A 13131-nucleotide genomic window follows, 5' to 3' on the forward strand; every position below is an offset into this window, starting at 1 on the left:
CAACAGCACCCAGGAGCTGGTCCTAAAAACCACCAATCCAGGACACGGAAAGCTTTTAACCGCTGTGGCTATTCTGGAATAGACTGTGCCGTGTGCGTCCATTTCTACTAACAATGCTTCTCCTGCAGCCAAAAAGGAGTTTGAGAGCTTGCTTATGGCTAAAGGGGGTTGGTGGCCTCGGGCGGTGGCTGAGGCTTGGGGCTTGCACTGCCCGTGACCAGCTATGATCACAGAGTGAGAGAGGAAAGACTTTCCCTGGGGAAGAGGCACCAGGGGGTGGTTGAGGTGGAGGAAAACTTCACCACGGTTTTGCTTGTAGGTGGAAAGTTCTGGATCAGAGAGGAATTCTACATCTTCCATAGCAGGGCACAGGTAGAGTCTTCTGTTGGTACCAAGTAGAGGCAGACAAAGTGGCTCATTGAATGGGAATGATCTAGGGAAATTTACTTGGCTATTAAAATCCCCATTGCTCTAGCAGTTGAATCTTTTTTCTCTATCCTTTTTTTTGGAAGGGGGTGGCAGGAGGGGCATGGATAATTTATCTTCACAAAAACAGGCATTGTAGCAGTCAAGATGGAATAGGCCTTTCTCATGTACCTTTTCTTTTTTGAACGTGGTGAATTCACTCTGCTGGTCAATAGCCCACTGAGTTCAATAGACACCTTGGATTTTCATCCTTCGGCTCAAGAGCTAGACGCAACCTCCTGTCGCTGGCGTTAGCACAATTAATGCAGATAATCTGCTATCTTCTACCTAATAATCTCGGCTCCATACTACCTAACGATCTATGCGAGAGTACAACCCGATCCAATGTTACACGCAACATCAGCACTGTGAAGAGCTGTGACGTTCAAATGACAAAGGAGACATTTTGAACACCTTTTAAGAGCTTGCAGGAATACAAAGGGGAAGCACTGTGTAAACAATACCCAAACCAATACGGATTTTCCCCCTAAATTTCTGAACCTCCTGTGACAAGTGATGGCCTACCAAAGTGCATGTCTGCCCCCCTGCGCTGCCCCACATCGGACCTGTTCACATTCCCTGGTCTGGGAGATGGGGCAGAGTGGACCCTCGGGCAGCTGGCAGCTTGTGGCACACAAGCGGGAGGAGAGGCTCACGCGCCGGAGGGTCCTGCTGTCAATCAGGGGGATCTTGACAGGCTGGAGAAAGGGGCTGACAGGAACCTCATGTAGTTCAACAAGGGGAAGAGCAAAGTCCTGGAGACCTGGGCACGGACGAACAAGCCCTTGCACCAGTAAGTGCTGGGGGACACCCAGCTGGAAAGCAGCTGTGCAGACACCTGGGCTCACGGTGGACGCCAAGTTGACCGATTTCGAGCCAGAAAAGTGCCCCTGGGGCAAAGGCGGCCAAGTGCACCCCGGGCTGCAGCAGGGAAAGCATTGGCAACAGGTGGAGGTAGGTGGTCCTTCCCCTCTGCTGGGTCCGTCCAGCCCGGCCGGGGCTCCCCAGTGCCAGGCAGAGCCGGCCATACTGGAGAGAACTCTCCCCCCAGTGCCCCGCCCACTTTCCGTTGGGCTCAGAATGTTCGTCCCTTGGGCTCAGAATGTTGGTCAGTTGGAGCCCACAGCCACCAGAGACAGCAGCACGGAGCTGTGCTGGCACGCAGGAGCGCTGGGAGGAGGCAGGATCTGGCCGAGCAGCACTGAGCCGGCACCGGCACCTCGCTTCCCATCCCCGCTGTCGCCGACTGGCCCGCGTCCTTGGTCCACGGCGAGGGTCCTCCTCTCCCGGGCAGGATGGGCCAGGCCAACTGCTGCTGCGGCTCCAGGTGGGCTCTCCCTGTGCCTCGGGGACACGCGGGCACGGCCGGGACCCGCGGCGGCCTTTCTCATGCCCGCCGCTCTCTGCTCTGCAGGGAGGCTCTCACCGACGCCGAGCCGGTGCTGAGCGCGGACGTGCGGCTGACCCGGGGCCGCAAGAGGAGCGAGAGGCGCCTTCTCCTCCTCCAGGAGGAAGTGGTGGTCGCCAAGCTGCGGTAAGACCCTCAGAGCCCAGCTGCCTTTCCCCCACCCCTGGCCCTGGCACCAGGGCAGGGACACCCCGGCACCAGCCCCAGGCCCCGGGACCGTGGTGCTGGATGCACCCATCGATGTCCGTCTCAAGGGCAGGTGGGGGACGGGGGTCTGCCCGGGGGGACCCCCAGGAGGCCACCTCCAGCTCACCGCCTGCCTCTCCTCTCTGCAGACGTGGCACCACCCTGCGCCCACAGCTCCGCCTGGCCCTGGACCAGCTGTGGGTGCTGAGCGGCGGAAAGGAGGCGGCGGGGGAGGAAGAAGAGGAGGAGGAAGGCAGCGATGAGGACAGGACCTCCATCATCCTCATCTGGCCCACTGGCTCCTGCGTTGCCGCTTTCGGGTGAGTCGTGGTGCCACGTCCCATGGCCGGGCAGGAGAGGTTCCCAACCGTGCCCACGCCATCCTCTGCCCTGCGTGCAGAGCCTGGGCAGGGAGCGGGAAGCACGCCGGCAGGGAGGGATGGGGGCATTGCCAGGTCCTGCATCCCCTGGTGCCCTTTGGGTCCCCAGAAGAGAAGGGCAAAAGCAGCTGCTCTGGCAGGACGCGGGGAGCCAGGGCTTGGGCAGTGTCTCTGTCCTGCCCCGCAGGGCTTCGTCCTGCCCCTGAATCCTTCCTTCCCCACGGGCTGGGGGGCAGCGGGGCCTGACGCTGGTTCTCCTCTCTTTCTGCAGCTCCCAGGCACTGAAGGAGCTGTGGGTGGGCACACTGCTGGGGTAAGCCGGGGGGGATGCTGCAGGCGCAGCTGGGGGGGCTACACATCTCCCTAGCTGGGGAGAGGTGCCCTCGCGGCTGCGGGCAGCTCTCGGGCAGAGCTGCCTCAAAGGAGAGAAGGGGCAGCTTGGGGCTCAGCCAGCTCTCTCCCTGTCCCTTGCCGGTGCACAGGACACCAGGAGGAGCAAAGAGAGCCCGCGTGACCCGTCTCCCCTCCCTCAGACCCCTGGAGAAGGAGCTGAGCCGCCGCCACGCCGTGAGTGTCTCTCCGGTCTGGGCTCTGTCCCCGAGCCCTGGTCCTCCAGCTGAGCAGCAGAGGCATCGCTGCTCACCTTCCTCCGCTCCTTCTCTCTTGCCCAGTGGAGGTCATTCAGTGCCAGGAGCCTGGAGAGGCTGATGGAGGACCAGGCAGAGGTGAGAATGGGTGGGGGAGGCACCAGGAATGCCAGCACATCCTCACTGGCTGCACTGGGGGGAAACCTGCCCGGTGGGGCAGAGAGCCCGGGAGGGCAGGGGGTCCCAGCTCTGCTGCGCTCAGGCTGCTGGTGCCGGGTGGCAGCTTGCCGGTGGCCCTTTCTGCTGCGGGGCTGCTCTCTAAGCGCAGCCCGCTTCTTGCAGGATCACCCCAAGCAAGGGCCACCGACAGCCCCGTCTGTCAAAGCTGGGGGACTTTGCCGCTCACCAGGTGAGTTCTGGAAAGAAACGCATTGTCCTGCAAATGGTTGAGCTGTGCTCACTTGTCCCTTGAGTGTCGCCATGCAGGTGCGGCACCCCAAGGGAGGACGTCACCTGGACGAGCAAGGGCACCCGCTGGGCAGCAGCTGCTGGACGTGGTTCTACGGGGACCCAGAGCCTCTCCTGCTGCCCACAGCTTGGAGGAGGGCAGGGCGAGGGCTGGGACAGGTTGTCCCGGTGGCACGCCAGCTCTCAGGAGCCTCCGAGCTGGAGACGCTGAGCTGGAGCTGTGGTTCCAGCTGCTGGCTCCCTGCCCATCCTGCCTCACCGCTCAGCACCGTGTTGCAGGCAGGGCAGGCTCCAGGAGTGCTGGCCCGGCTGTCTCCATTGACGCGCTCTTGCTCCATGTTCCTTTTCAGAAGAAGGGAACAGCATCAGCAGCAGGAGGAGGAGGAGGAGGAGGATGGGACTGCCCTGGCCCTTTGCTCTGCGGAGGACCCCGGCTGCTGCCCAGGCGCCAGGGCAGGCGGGCTCTGGCTGCAGCAGGGCGCTCTTTGGACAGCCCCTGGCAGCCCTCTGCGGGGAGGACGGTGTCGTCCTGCGAGCGATGTTCTGGGGGCTGATCTCTTGGACTGCAGCTACTCCGTCCCTGACTGGTAGCTGGCCAGGAGGGTTGTGTCCCAGGTGGAATTCCACCTCTCTGACGAGAACCTGGCCAAGGATGCTTTCATCCTGAAACATGTCCAGAAGAACAAGATGGGCTTCGTCAGCATCAAACTGCTGACGTCCTTGAAGAAGGTAGGCAGCGCGTTGCGTTGGCCAGCCGAGGTGGGAAGTGGCCTCCACGTTGAAGATGCCTGGGTGTCTGGGTGTGCTCTGGCTGTCTGCCATGGCCAAAACACTGCTGTGTTATCAACAGCTTTCTAGCTACCAGTACAGAGCACAGCACTACGAGGGCTGCTGTGGGGTAAAGGAACTCCAACTCAGCCAGATCCAATACAGAAGGAAAGTGGAGGAACAACAGAGGGAGCAGCCCAGGGACACAGAGCCCCAGGTCTCATCTGGCCGCTCCTGTGACCATACGGTGTATGCAAAATCAAATACCTGAAGTGCTCCCTTAGATGCAGTTTACAGCCAGGGGACAAGAAGGTGGCAGTTCTGCATTTTGCAGCTCCCAGGCTGATGGCAGAGCCAAAGCAAAAAAAAAAACCACAACAAAAACCAAACCAACCAAGAGAGGTAAAACTGGAGCGCAGGGAGCAAATGCTTTTCTTTCACCTTAGGCCAACTGCTCGGACGCTCTCTATGCTGCCCTGCCGCAGAGGGCATCCCTCTCGTACCAGTAAGAGACATAAGAGTGAATTAAAGCCAGGACCCCAAACCAGACCAAAAACCTGGTCGTGATCAAGAAGAAAGTGGAGAATGCATCAACTATAACAGAAAATTATTTTGGACATTCCCAGTTTACATCTGAAAAAAAGAGGAAAAAAAAAGAGGAGGAATTAGGTATTAAAAGAAGAGCACTGAATGATAAAGCAGTAGCAGTCCCTCTACCACTACAAACCCACACCCCCACACGCACGTACACACACAGACTTAACACCACCAAACTCCCCTTGACTGTGACCTTCACCTCATCTTGCTGGTCTAGAGATACTGAATGCCTGAAGCACACCAAGGATAACTGAAAACATCTGCATGGCTTTAATGGGAATCCTCCAACTGAAACAAAGCGCTTTCTCCCTCTGTCTGCGTTGGCACATCCCCAAGTCACGCTCTCACTCCTCTCCTTCAAAGTCAAGATTCCTAAACGTGAAAAGCGGGAGTGGAGAAAGGCGAAGGGAAGAGAAAAAGAGGGAGAGCATCATCAGTGGAAGACCTGCCAGCTGCTGCTCATTCAGCCCTGTTTGGGGGACCACCCCAGCAGAGAGGAGCTGGTTTGCATGCCACGGTCCTCAATGCCTGTTCCCAGGGACAGGCCGTTTGCTCAGCTTTGCCGGCCAAAGCGTGGGAAAAGCGTAGGCGTGCGCCGTCGCTTGCAGAGGAGCACGGTCACGTTCACGTGCAATCCTTTACCTTTTTCCTCCCTGGATTCAAAGGGTTTCTGTCTTCAAAGTGAGAGCCTTCCATACGGTCGTTTGTGACATTTCATCCAGGATAACAATCTCAGAAGGATCGGTCCTGCAATAAATATTTTGCATAGCAATCCGTGATTATGGGAACTGATGCCAAGGGCATTAGCATCAGCAAGAGGAACAGCGGAGCCCCGAGAATCAAAGCTCCGCATAAGCGTGGGAGGTTTTGCTGGATGAGGAGTTTTGGGAGGCAAGCCGGGGAGCTGCAGAGCAACAGCTCTGTGCAAAGGCTCTTGCTGGGGCTTAGCCCCGGTCCGGGTTCCTAAGCCACTGCTGGTACAGATCACGCCTGCAACTCCTCATGTGTTAAGTATGAGGATCTCCAGCTACCGTAAAGGCACTGATGAGGCAAGGTTTGGGGGTCAAACGCGAGTGCTGCAGCCACTCTGCTTGCGGTCAGAGCCCTGCAATCACCTTCTGCAGCCCTGCCCCCGAATTTGATTTTCCCACCAAGCTGCCTGCTGGTTTCTGTGGGATGCCCCACAAAGAGGCAAGGGGAGAAAACTCTGCCAAACACCTTCAAGCTAATCTTGCCGGGGGTCCTGGCGCTTGGTGGGGCTTTACCTGTCACTGCTTTGCTTTGGGATATCCACGTCACTGGTCTTCCCCACGTTCAGCTGAACTGAACTTGCAGCAGCAGCAGCAGCTTCCATCACCCTCCTGGACTCCTGATGTAAAAAAGGGACAAATCACGTTCTCTGTCTTTGATCCAAGTGGAGATAAGCTGAATGCCCAGCACAAACTTAGCAGTCTGCCCTCTGCTTCTGCCCCTTGGCAGCTAGAGGTATTAGTGCAGCAGGGGAGAAACCGTTCACTCCAAAGATTTCGGGGCAGGGGGATTGTGTGTTCAAAACTCGATTATGAGCAAATCTTGCCAGCAGCAGCAGCAACAGCAGCAGCAGCATCATCATCTAATAATAATCATCATAATGATAATGACCTTTGTGAAAAACGACTCGTTTTAAAAATTACACCTGTATTCAAGCGTTCAGCTCACTGCTACTTGAGGAAACAAAGGTTACAAAAGTTACAGGCTATTGGGATCTATTTCGATTGAGTGCTGATCTTCCCCCAACATTTCCAGACAAGCTATAAGAGAAACAGGCAATCTCACAGCCACACGGAGATGTCCAGCCCCGAGGACACAGCAAGACTTACCTCTTCTTCTTCTCCAGCTTCATTTCTGGCATCGTCCAACTTCTTCTTACTTTCTGGCATAAGGTCATCCAGAAAGCTGAGCTCTCGCTTTGAGAAGCAGAAATCCATTGCTTTCCGGACAAAGACGAGAGCCAAAACCTTCATGAATAAGAGGGAAGATGCGGTGAGCTCAGAGACGATGCCACCTCTCACTCCAACGCTGCAAACACCCCGCTGCCGAGCGGTGGCAGCTCTTACCATCATGGGAAAGATGATGGCGGCACGGGACACCTTGATGGTCCAGAGCAGGACGAGGCAGGTCAGCTGGATCGCCGTGAAGAAATGCACCTTTCGCAAGGGCACGTGCCGCAGGTAGATGAAATCCGGCTGGTGTTTCGCCAGCATCCAAAACAGCTTCAAGCGATCAAAGAACTGCAAAATAAAAGGGAAAGGTTGCCACCTTGGGACTGCGGCAAGTTTCTGGCCCTCTCGAGACGTGGAGGCACTTTGCAGCATCTCGCTTGCCGTCAGAAATCCTGGATCCCACCGCATTCCTCCTGGGAGCAGCACCCATTTTCCCTTCGCTCCATCTATAAACCGGCTTGGCCCTGAGAGCTGCCCACCAAACGGCAACTATTCCATGCCATTCCATTATTAGCAATTCTCGGCCCACTGAATCCCCCCGCGAGGATTTCCACCAGTGGTAGAAACTGCATTCCCTTTGCACTGAATTCCCCCGCTTTCACGTAACCAAACACTGACCTGCCCTAAACCCTGCAACAGAGAGCGCTGAACTTGCCTGGTCCTCCCAGCCCCATATACCTCCTGTGCCTCCACCAATCTTTTTCTTACACAAAAGAGTTTCATTGCTTGCTCTGTGAGAAGTTTTTCCCATGCCACTGCTTTTTTCCCTGCTGCTACAGAGACAAAATACCAGGGAGCCGCCACGCTGCACGCTGTAAAACAGTCCGTACCTGAATTCCTTTGAGCGACGACACACCCATGTAGAGAAAGACGCCATAAAGCACAGGCATTGGTATAAACTGGGGGGGGGAAAGAAAAAAAAAAGTAAGAATGCAATCGTTTCTTGTTCTGTATTGCATTTTCAGTATTACCACCCTCTTCCACAGGCACTGCCTAAAATTGCTTGAAGCTTTCCAGCTTCCATTCAGGCTTAGAGATGGGTCAGATTTTAACCATTAAAGATTTTGTGCGCACGAGTGAGCTAAGGCTCTGCTTTAGGCTGAACTTGGGAGTTACCTCTCCTCAGAATAATCCTATTTTCCAGAAAGGTTGGAGGAAAACAGGCGATTTCACCCGTGCTACCCTATGCCGCATTCTCTGGCGGTAGAAGAAACACTTCTGCCTATTCTTGGGGCAACAGGCAAAGGCCACAGGCCTCCTCCTAGCCTAGAGACGAGATTACTTTGTGGGAGGAACGTGCAAGGAAGCCCACGGGGATGACCTCAATGTGTTTACCTCCTGGGAACGGCTGCTCCCGGGCATTTGGGGAGCAAATTGCAGCCACTAAAGGGCTGCCTGTTTGAAAGACAGCAGATGTGCTGGTCTGAATATGCTCAACTGTAACCCATAAACATGGGCGGGCCTGAAAGACACCCAAAAATTCAAGCAGTTGCGTTGCTCGCTCGCCTCGAGCACACCAAACGGGGGCCTGAAGGGCTGCAAAGCCTAACTGAGGCTGGTTCCCACCGTGGGTCAAGCCCCAAGGGTTGGGATCACCTCCTCCTCCTCCTCCGCTCCACAACTAACTACTCAGGCCTGCAGAGAGGGGACTGTATTTCTGTAACCTCCAACAAGCTCGCGGTTGTTGGGTGGTTTGCATTTTCCTCTCACCTTTAACACAGAAGTGAAGAAGACGGAGCAGCCCATGAGCACAAAGATCAGCAAGCCAGTGACTCTCTGCTCTCGTATCCCCAGAAACTTGGGTTGTTCTCCTGGAGCTGAGCAGTCAGACTCTACTTTGAGGCTATTCACGTGGGTGATGGACAGGACGGTCGCAGCCACAAACCAGGGCAGCCCCATCACAGAGCACACCCCGAGCATCACGGCCACCACAAAAAGGTCCAGGTGGTACCCGCATCCTTTCTGCAGGCAGGAAAACAAGAAACAGAGCATCCCATAGCACAAGAGCAAGGATAACGTCGCAAGTCAGACTCAAACCCTGCTCGAGCACAAGTCAACTTCTTCAGAATTCAAAACAAGAAATGGAAACAAGCAAGCGTGTATGCAGGCTTTGCACAAGCACCTGGCATGAAAATCTGGCAGGAGTTCAGACACAATGGATATGCAGAGCTTGTGCGATAAATACTTCTCGAAAATACAACAACCCACAACCCAAAACCACCAAACCATTTTTTCCACTCATAAAGAAAATTCTACCACTTGCGAGGAAGGTGTGACTCTGAGTTATCCCTGGCAGCGCATCAAAACAATTCATTCCCCACACCTGCTGCTGCTGCCATTTTAAAACAAAAACGCACTTCTCTATTGCTCCAAGATTAATTTGCTCCTCCAAAAGGTTGCTCATCTGAACTGCCCTGTCACTTGCTCCCTGCATCATCGTTAATCCAGGAGAGCATCCTGCCACGCAGCCGGACCTTGTCCCAAACCAATGCCTTCAGAAAGCATTGGGAATAACAGCTTCCCCCAGACCTGCAGCCCAGAAGGGGCTGGAGTCATCTCTCGCAGGCCCTTACCTTCAGCTTGTGCTCCTTCCTGTTCACAATAACGGCACTGATCTGCTGGTCCATGAATATCAAGATGGTGCAGAGCAGAGCTGGGACGAGCGCAGCCAACACCGTCCACCAAGGGTTGGGTCCTATGGGGTTGATGAACCACCCGCGGTCGTCTCTGGTAGGCTGCAACAAAGCCCACGCATCAGCATCGTCTCCCAGCCCAGGCACTCCACTGGCTTTCATTTTCCCCTCCCTCCTTGTGTCAGAGCACCTCCCAGCCCTGGCTTCATGTCCCCCTCTCCCGGGGGCTTCAGCAGTGCCAGTCTCCTCTTTGCAAGCACCTCTAGATACTTCCCCTGTAGGTATCTAGTTTTGGGGCCATCTTCTCGTTTCCAGGAGGAAGCAAGGCACTTGGAGGTGGAAGAGGAGATGGTCACACCACCAGCATCTCCTCCAGACTCAGCCCTGCCCTGCCCCGGCATCACCTTGTGGCACCCCCACGTGCCAAAACACCCCATTACCTTGAACGCATGGGGGACCTGGAGCTTCGGCGATGGGATCCCAGCCACAAAGTCAAGGAGCACCATGATGACGATGGTGAGGAAAACAGCAAAGTCGCTCACTGTGGACCGCACCTGGAGCAAGAAACCAGAGGTGAGAGGGGCATGGCAAACAGGGCCGTAACGTGAGATGCAAGAGTTGCGGACATCCACAACATTAAGGCTGCTTAACCAAATCCCACCACCCCTCTGAGCACATGCAGCCTGATCCCTTGCTTAGATACTGCTGCTGTGTTTGTCCCTGTGAGATCTGGGGTCAGACAATAAAAAAAGCTTAATTAGGCCAACAAGAGTTGGTTTAAGTCAAAACCTAAAAATAATAATAATATTAAAAATAAGAAAACACATGTCTGCCACTACAACTACACTCACAGCTACAATGGCAACAAGGCACTGAGGCATCCTTTAGTCCTCAAAAGGAAGCTCCTCATTCGAATCTACTTTCCGCTCGAGCACATAATGCACAGAAGGTAGGGAAAAAATCCCACAACCCCAACCCCCAAAACTTTGGGAAACCTGACTTCCTACTACCTGAGGAGGGAAAAAAAAAATAAATAAAAAAAAATCAAACCCCAAAAATCTTCAATCTGGGGCAGGTCACGAGGCAGGTGGGAAATGCTACGATGATTTTGCACTCATGGAAATGAGTGCAGGACATCCAAGCTCTTGGAGAGCTTGGCCTGCAAGGCCAACGTTTCCCAGCTTGACCAAGGCAGGGCAAATACTGCTTAGTGCTCCAGGAAAGCCATTTTGGGAAATGAGTGTGGAGATGGACACTGGCCACCATCTTCTACTTACTCTGGTTGGAAAGTAGCGGCTGGTTTTAAACTTCTTCAAGAAGCTTGACAGGGCAAAGGTGGCGAAGAAGAGGATGCAGCACCAGAAGAACACGTCAGGGGTGTAGGGGCCGTCGCGTCCACAGGCAGGTCCTTGAAACTCCCCACGCAAATACCGACATTCCTGGAGAAACAGAGCGTCAGGACACAAAGGCAGTGCACGTGCGGCAGGGAAACCTCGCATAGCTTGGGGGTTTTGAGGATCTTGGTCCAAGATCCACGACCCTGTAACTGCTCCTGCCAATAGAGATTTATATTTAATGAGCAGCAGCAGCTGAACAAGTGACACATCGAACTACAGAGCGGAGAAATGAGATGTGAGGGGACACCATACCACGCACCCTTGGCACATCCTCTGCCTGCCATTCGAGCAATCGTGGCTAAAGAAGACACCAGAGGGGAAGGAAACACTGGAAACTCTTGGGGATAGAGAGAGAGGGAAGAGGGAAGGAGGGCTAAAGACAACCATGGTAGGAAAGGAGGAGAAGAGACAGATCGTCCCTCCCCAGGGGAGGGCTCGCAGAACCTGGCCAAGAGGGGATGAAGGCCACCATAAGAGCCTGCCGCCCTAGGCCCGGGCTCTGCTTCCGGCAACAACAGCCTGAGAGGCTGCTCAGACAAGCAAATTTATGCACGTACCTACAGACAGCACTGAACGAGAAAGCAAGGCCTGGAGTTACTAGGAACCCATTAAGGAGGCCAGCTACTACCTTTCAAGCATGAACTTAAGTCCTACAACTTCTACAATAATCAAACCACCCACTACTTAACCTTCCTCCCAGTCAGAAATACTGTCCTGCAACAGGCTTGACGGGGACACTTGCTACCCACAACGTTGGGGACCAGGTAGACTTGACAAGGTGGACTCTCCTCCCCAGGACCAAGCGGCTTAAAACCACACGCTACATTTAGGCAAGGACTTTTCCGAGCAGCACTAGCACAGTTTGAAGCCCATCATTCCCTGAAGGGCTCTGACTTTTGCACCAGGCAAATGCCCCTGGACCCCATGGACGCGGCGCGAGGAAGCAGTGGCTCGGGGCACTTACGGTCACCGTGAGGTTTTCCCAGGCGATGCCAGACACGTTGATCTTGTTGCTCGCCCAGAAACGCAGCGTTTCGTTGCTGGGATGGGTCGGTGCCTCACACTTACAGCTGGGAGGAGAGAAGCCAAGACAGGGGTAAGGGAAAGGTGATGGAGGTGCAGCCCAGAGCTCCTGCCAAGGGGCAGCAGCTTTCTCAGGGGGAAAAAAACCCACTAGTAGCTGGTGAGGAAGTCCAGCTTGCTGTGCATGTGCACAGGGTAGGTGTCTCGCAGGTGACTCAGCTTCTCCAGAGCCTCGTAGATGAAGATGATGCAGATGAGGGAGGCAAAGGCTTCTTCCGTGAAGCGGGTGACGTAGCACACCAAACAGCTGGCGTCGGTGGCCACCAGCACTATGCACAAGAAGGCAGTCCACAGCCCAATGCACGCCCGCAGAGACAGATAGGAGAGCGTGTATTCCCTGGGAAAGCAGAATGAAACAAAGGCTGGAAAGGCCAGCAAGAGGCCCTGAGCCATGCCTGCCTTTGGGGAAAACGGGGAGCAATTTTGGAGCGTGTCAAGGCTGCGGATGGGAAATGCAGTTTCCATGTACTACTACAGAGAGCCTCGGGGCTGTGGTGCAGGGTGTAGACCCACAGCAGGAGAGGCCAATTATTTAGTTACCACTGTTTAACACGGATCTCGTGTTAACACCTTGGAGGCTGCTTGAGGTCAGGTCCCTCTTGGGCCAGGTGGTGTTCTCCCACATCACCCTGACGCCCTAACACTGAAACCAGCTGGGTTTGCACCCAGTCACCTGCTGCCAGCAAGCTGGGGCTTAATAATAAACCTTATGGCAATAAGGGTGGTTTATCTCCCATCAAAGCCATCGCAACAAAAGGACTGTCACTAAAATCTAGCAACTACCCCTAAGAAAAAGAAAAGAAAAGCATCTTTTCTCCATCACTGCCCCCTTCTGAAGGCTCTCGCAGCACCCAGCTGCGGCAGCCTGCCTTACTTGCAGAATTTGTAGAGGATCTTCTCAAACACCAGGACGGGTCCGGTGCTGCCGAGGATGGTGAGAGGTTGGCCGGCAAAGAGGCAATACACCACGCCGGCCATGGACGCGCCCAGCAGCGACTCCATGGCACTCTGTCCGGGGAAGAGAGGCGGCCGTGAGTAAATAAATCGTTAGGGAGAAACAAAAACCAAAGCCGGTTCACTGCAGCAGGGACTTTGGCCTGAGTTTTACCCTCCCCCATCCCCCCCAACAGAGAGAGGTGCTCACTATGTGGCCATTGGTCGCCTCCCCCAGCAGTCC

At 54.9% G+C, this 13131-nt stretch overlaps 1 protein-coding gene across 7 annotated transcripts; it reads left to right on the top strand.

The window, feature by feature from the left end:
* Positions 1 to 248: 248 nt before the first annotated feature.
* On the top strand, positions 249 to 3921 carry LOC126036798 (uncharacterized). Of its 7 annotated transcripts, XM_049797004.1 has the most exons (6): positions 1667 to 1792; positions 1880 to 1999; positions 2209 to 2379; positions 2711 to 2752; positions 2922 to 3006; positions 3111 to 3921. In XM_049797004.1, the coding sequence occupies exons 1-6, from the start codon at positions 1761 to 1763 to the stop codon at positions 3474 to 3476; spliced, it is 816 nt and encodes a 271-aa protein (XP_049652961.1). In that variant the 5' UTR covers positions 1667 to 1760; the 3' UTR covers positions 3477 to 3921. The 7 variants fall into 7 exon arrangements, with proteins under 7 accessions (XP_049652958.1, XP_049652957.1, XP_049652956.1 ...); XM_049797001.1 differs by having other exon boundaries at positions 249 to 2379; positions 3111 to 3164; positions 3369 to 3921; XM_049797000.1 differs by having other exon boundaries at positions 249 to 1792; positions 1880 to 2379.
* The last annotated feature ends 9210 nt before the right edge of the window (positions 3922 to 13131 follow it).

This window comes from Accipiter gentilis, unplaced genomic scaffold (assembly GCF_929443795.1).
Source record: "Accipiter gentilis unplaced genomic scaffold, bAccGen1.1, whole genome shotgun sequence".
NCBI classification, from domain to species: domain Eukaryota; kingdom Metazoa; phylum Chordata; class Aves; order Accipitriformes; family Accipitridae; genus Astur; species Astur gentilis.

What these genes read in the sequence shown, in the direction of transcription:
- LOC126036798 (XM_049796998.1), top strand. Translation starts at nt 1,568, where the DNA reads ATGTTGGTCAGTTGGAGCCCACAGCCACCAGAGACAGCAGCACGGAGC. An exon ending in TCCTGCGTTGCCGCTTTCGG is followed by an intron (nt 2,380 to 2,710) that starts GTGAGTCGTGGT and finishes CTCTTTCTGCAG; the next exon opens with CTCCCAGGCACTGAAGGAGC. An exon ending in TGGGTGGGCACACTGCTGGG is followed by an intron (nt 2,753 to 2,921) that starts GTAAGCCGGGGG and finishes GCCGGTGCACAG; the next exon opens with GACACCAGGAGGAGCAAAGA.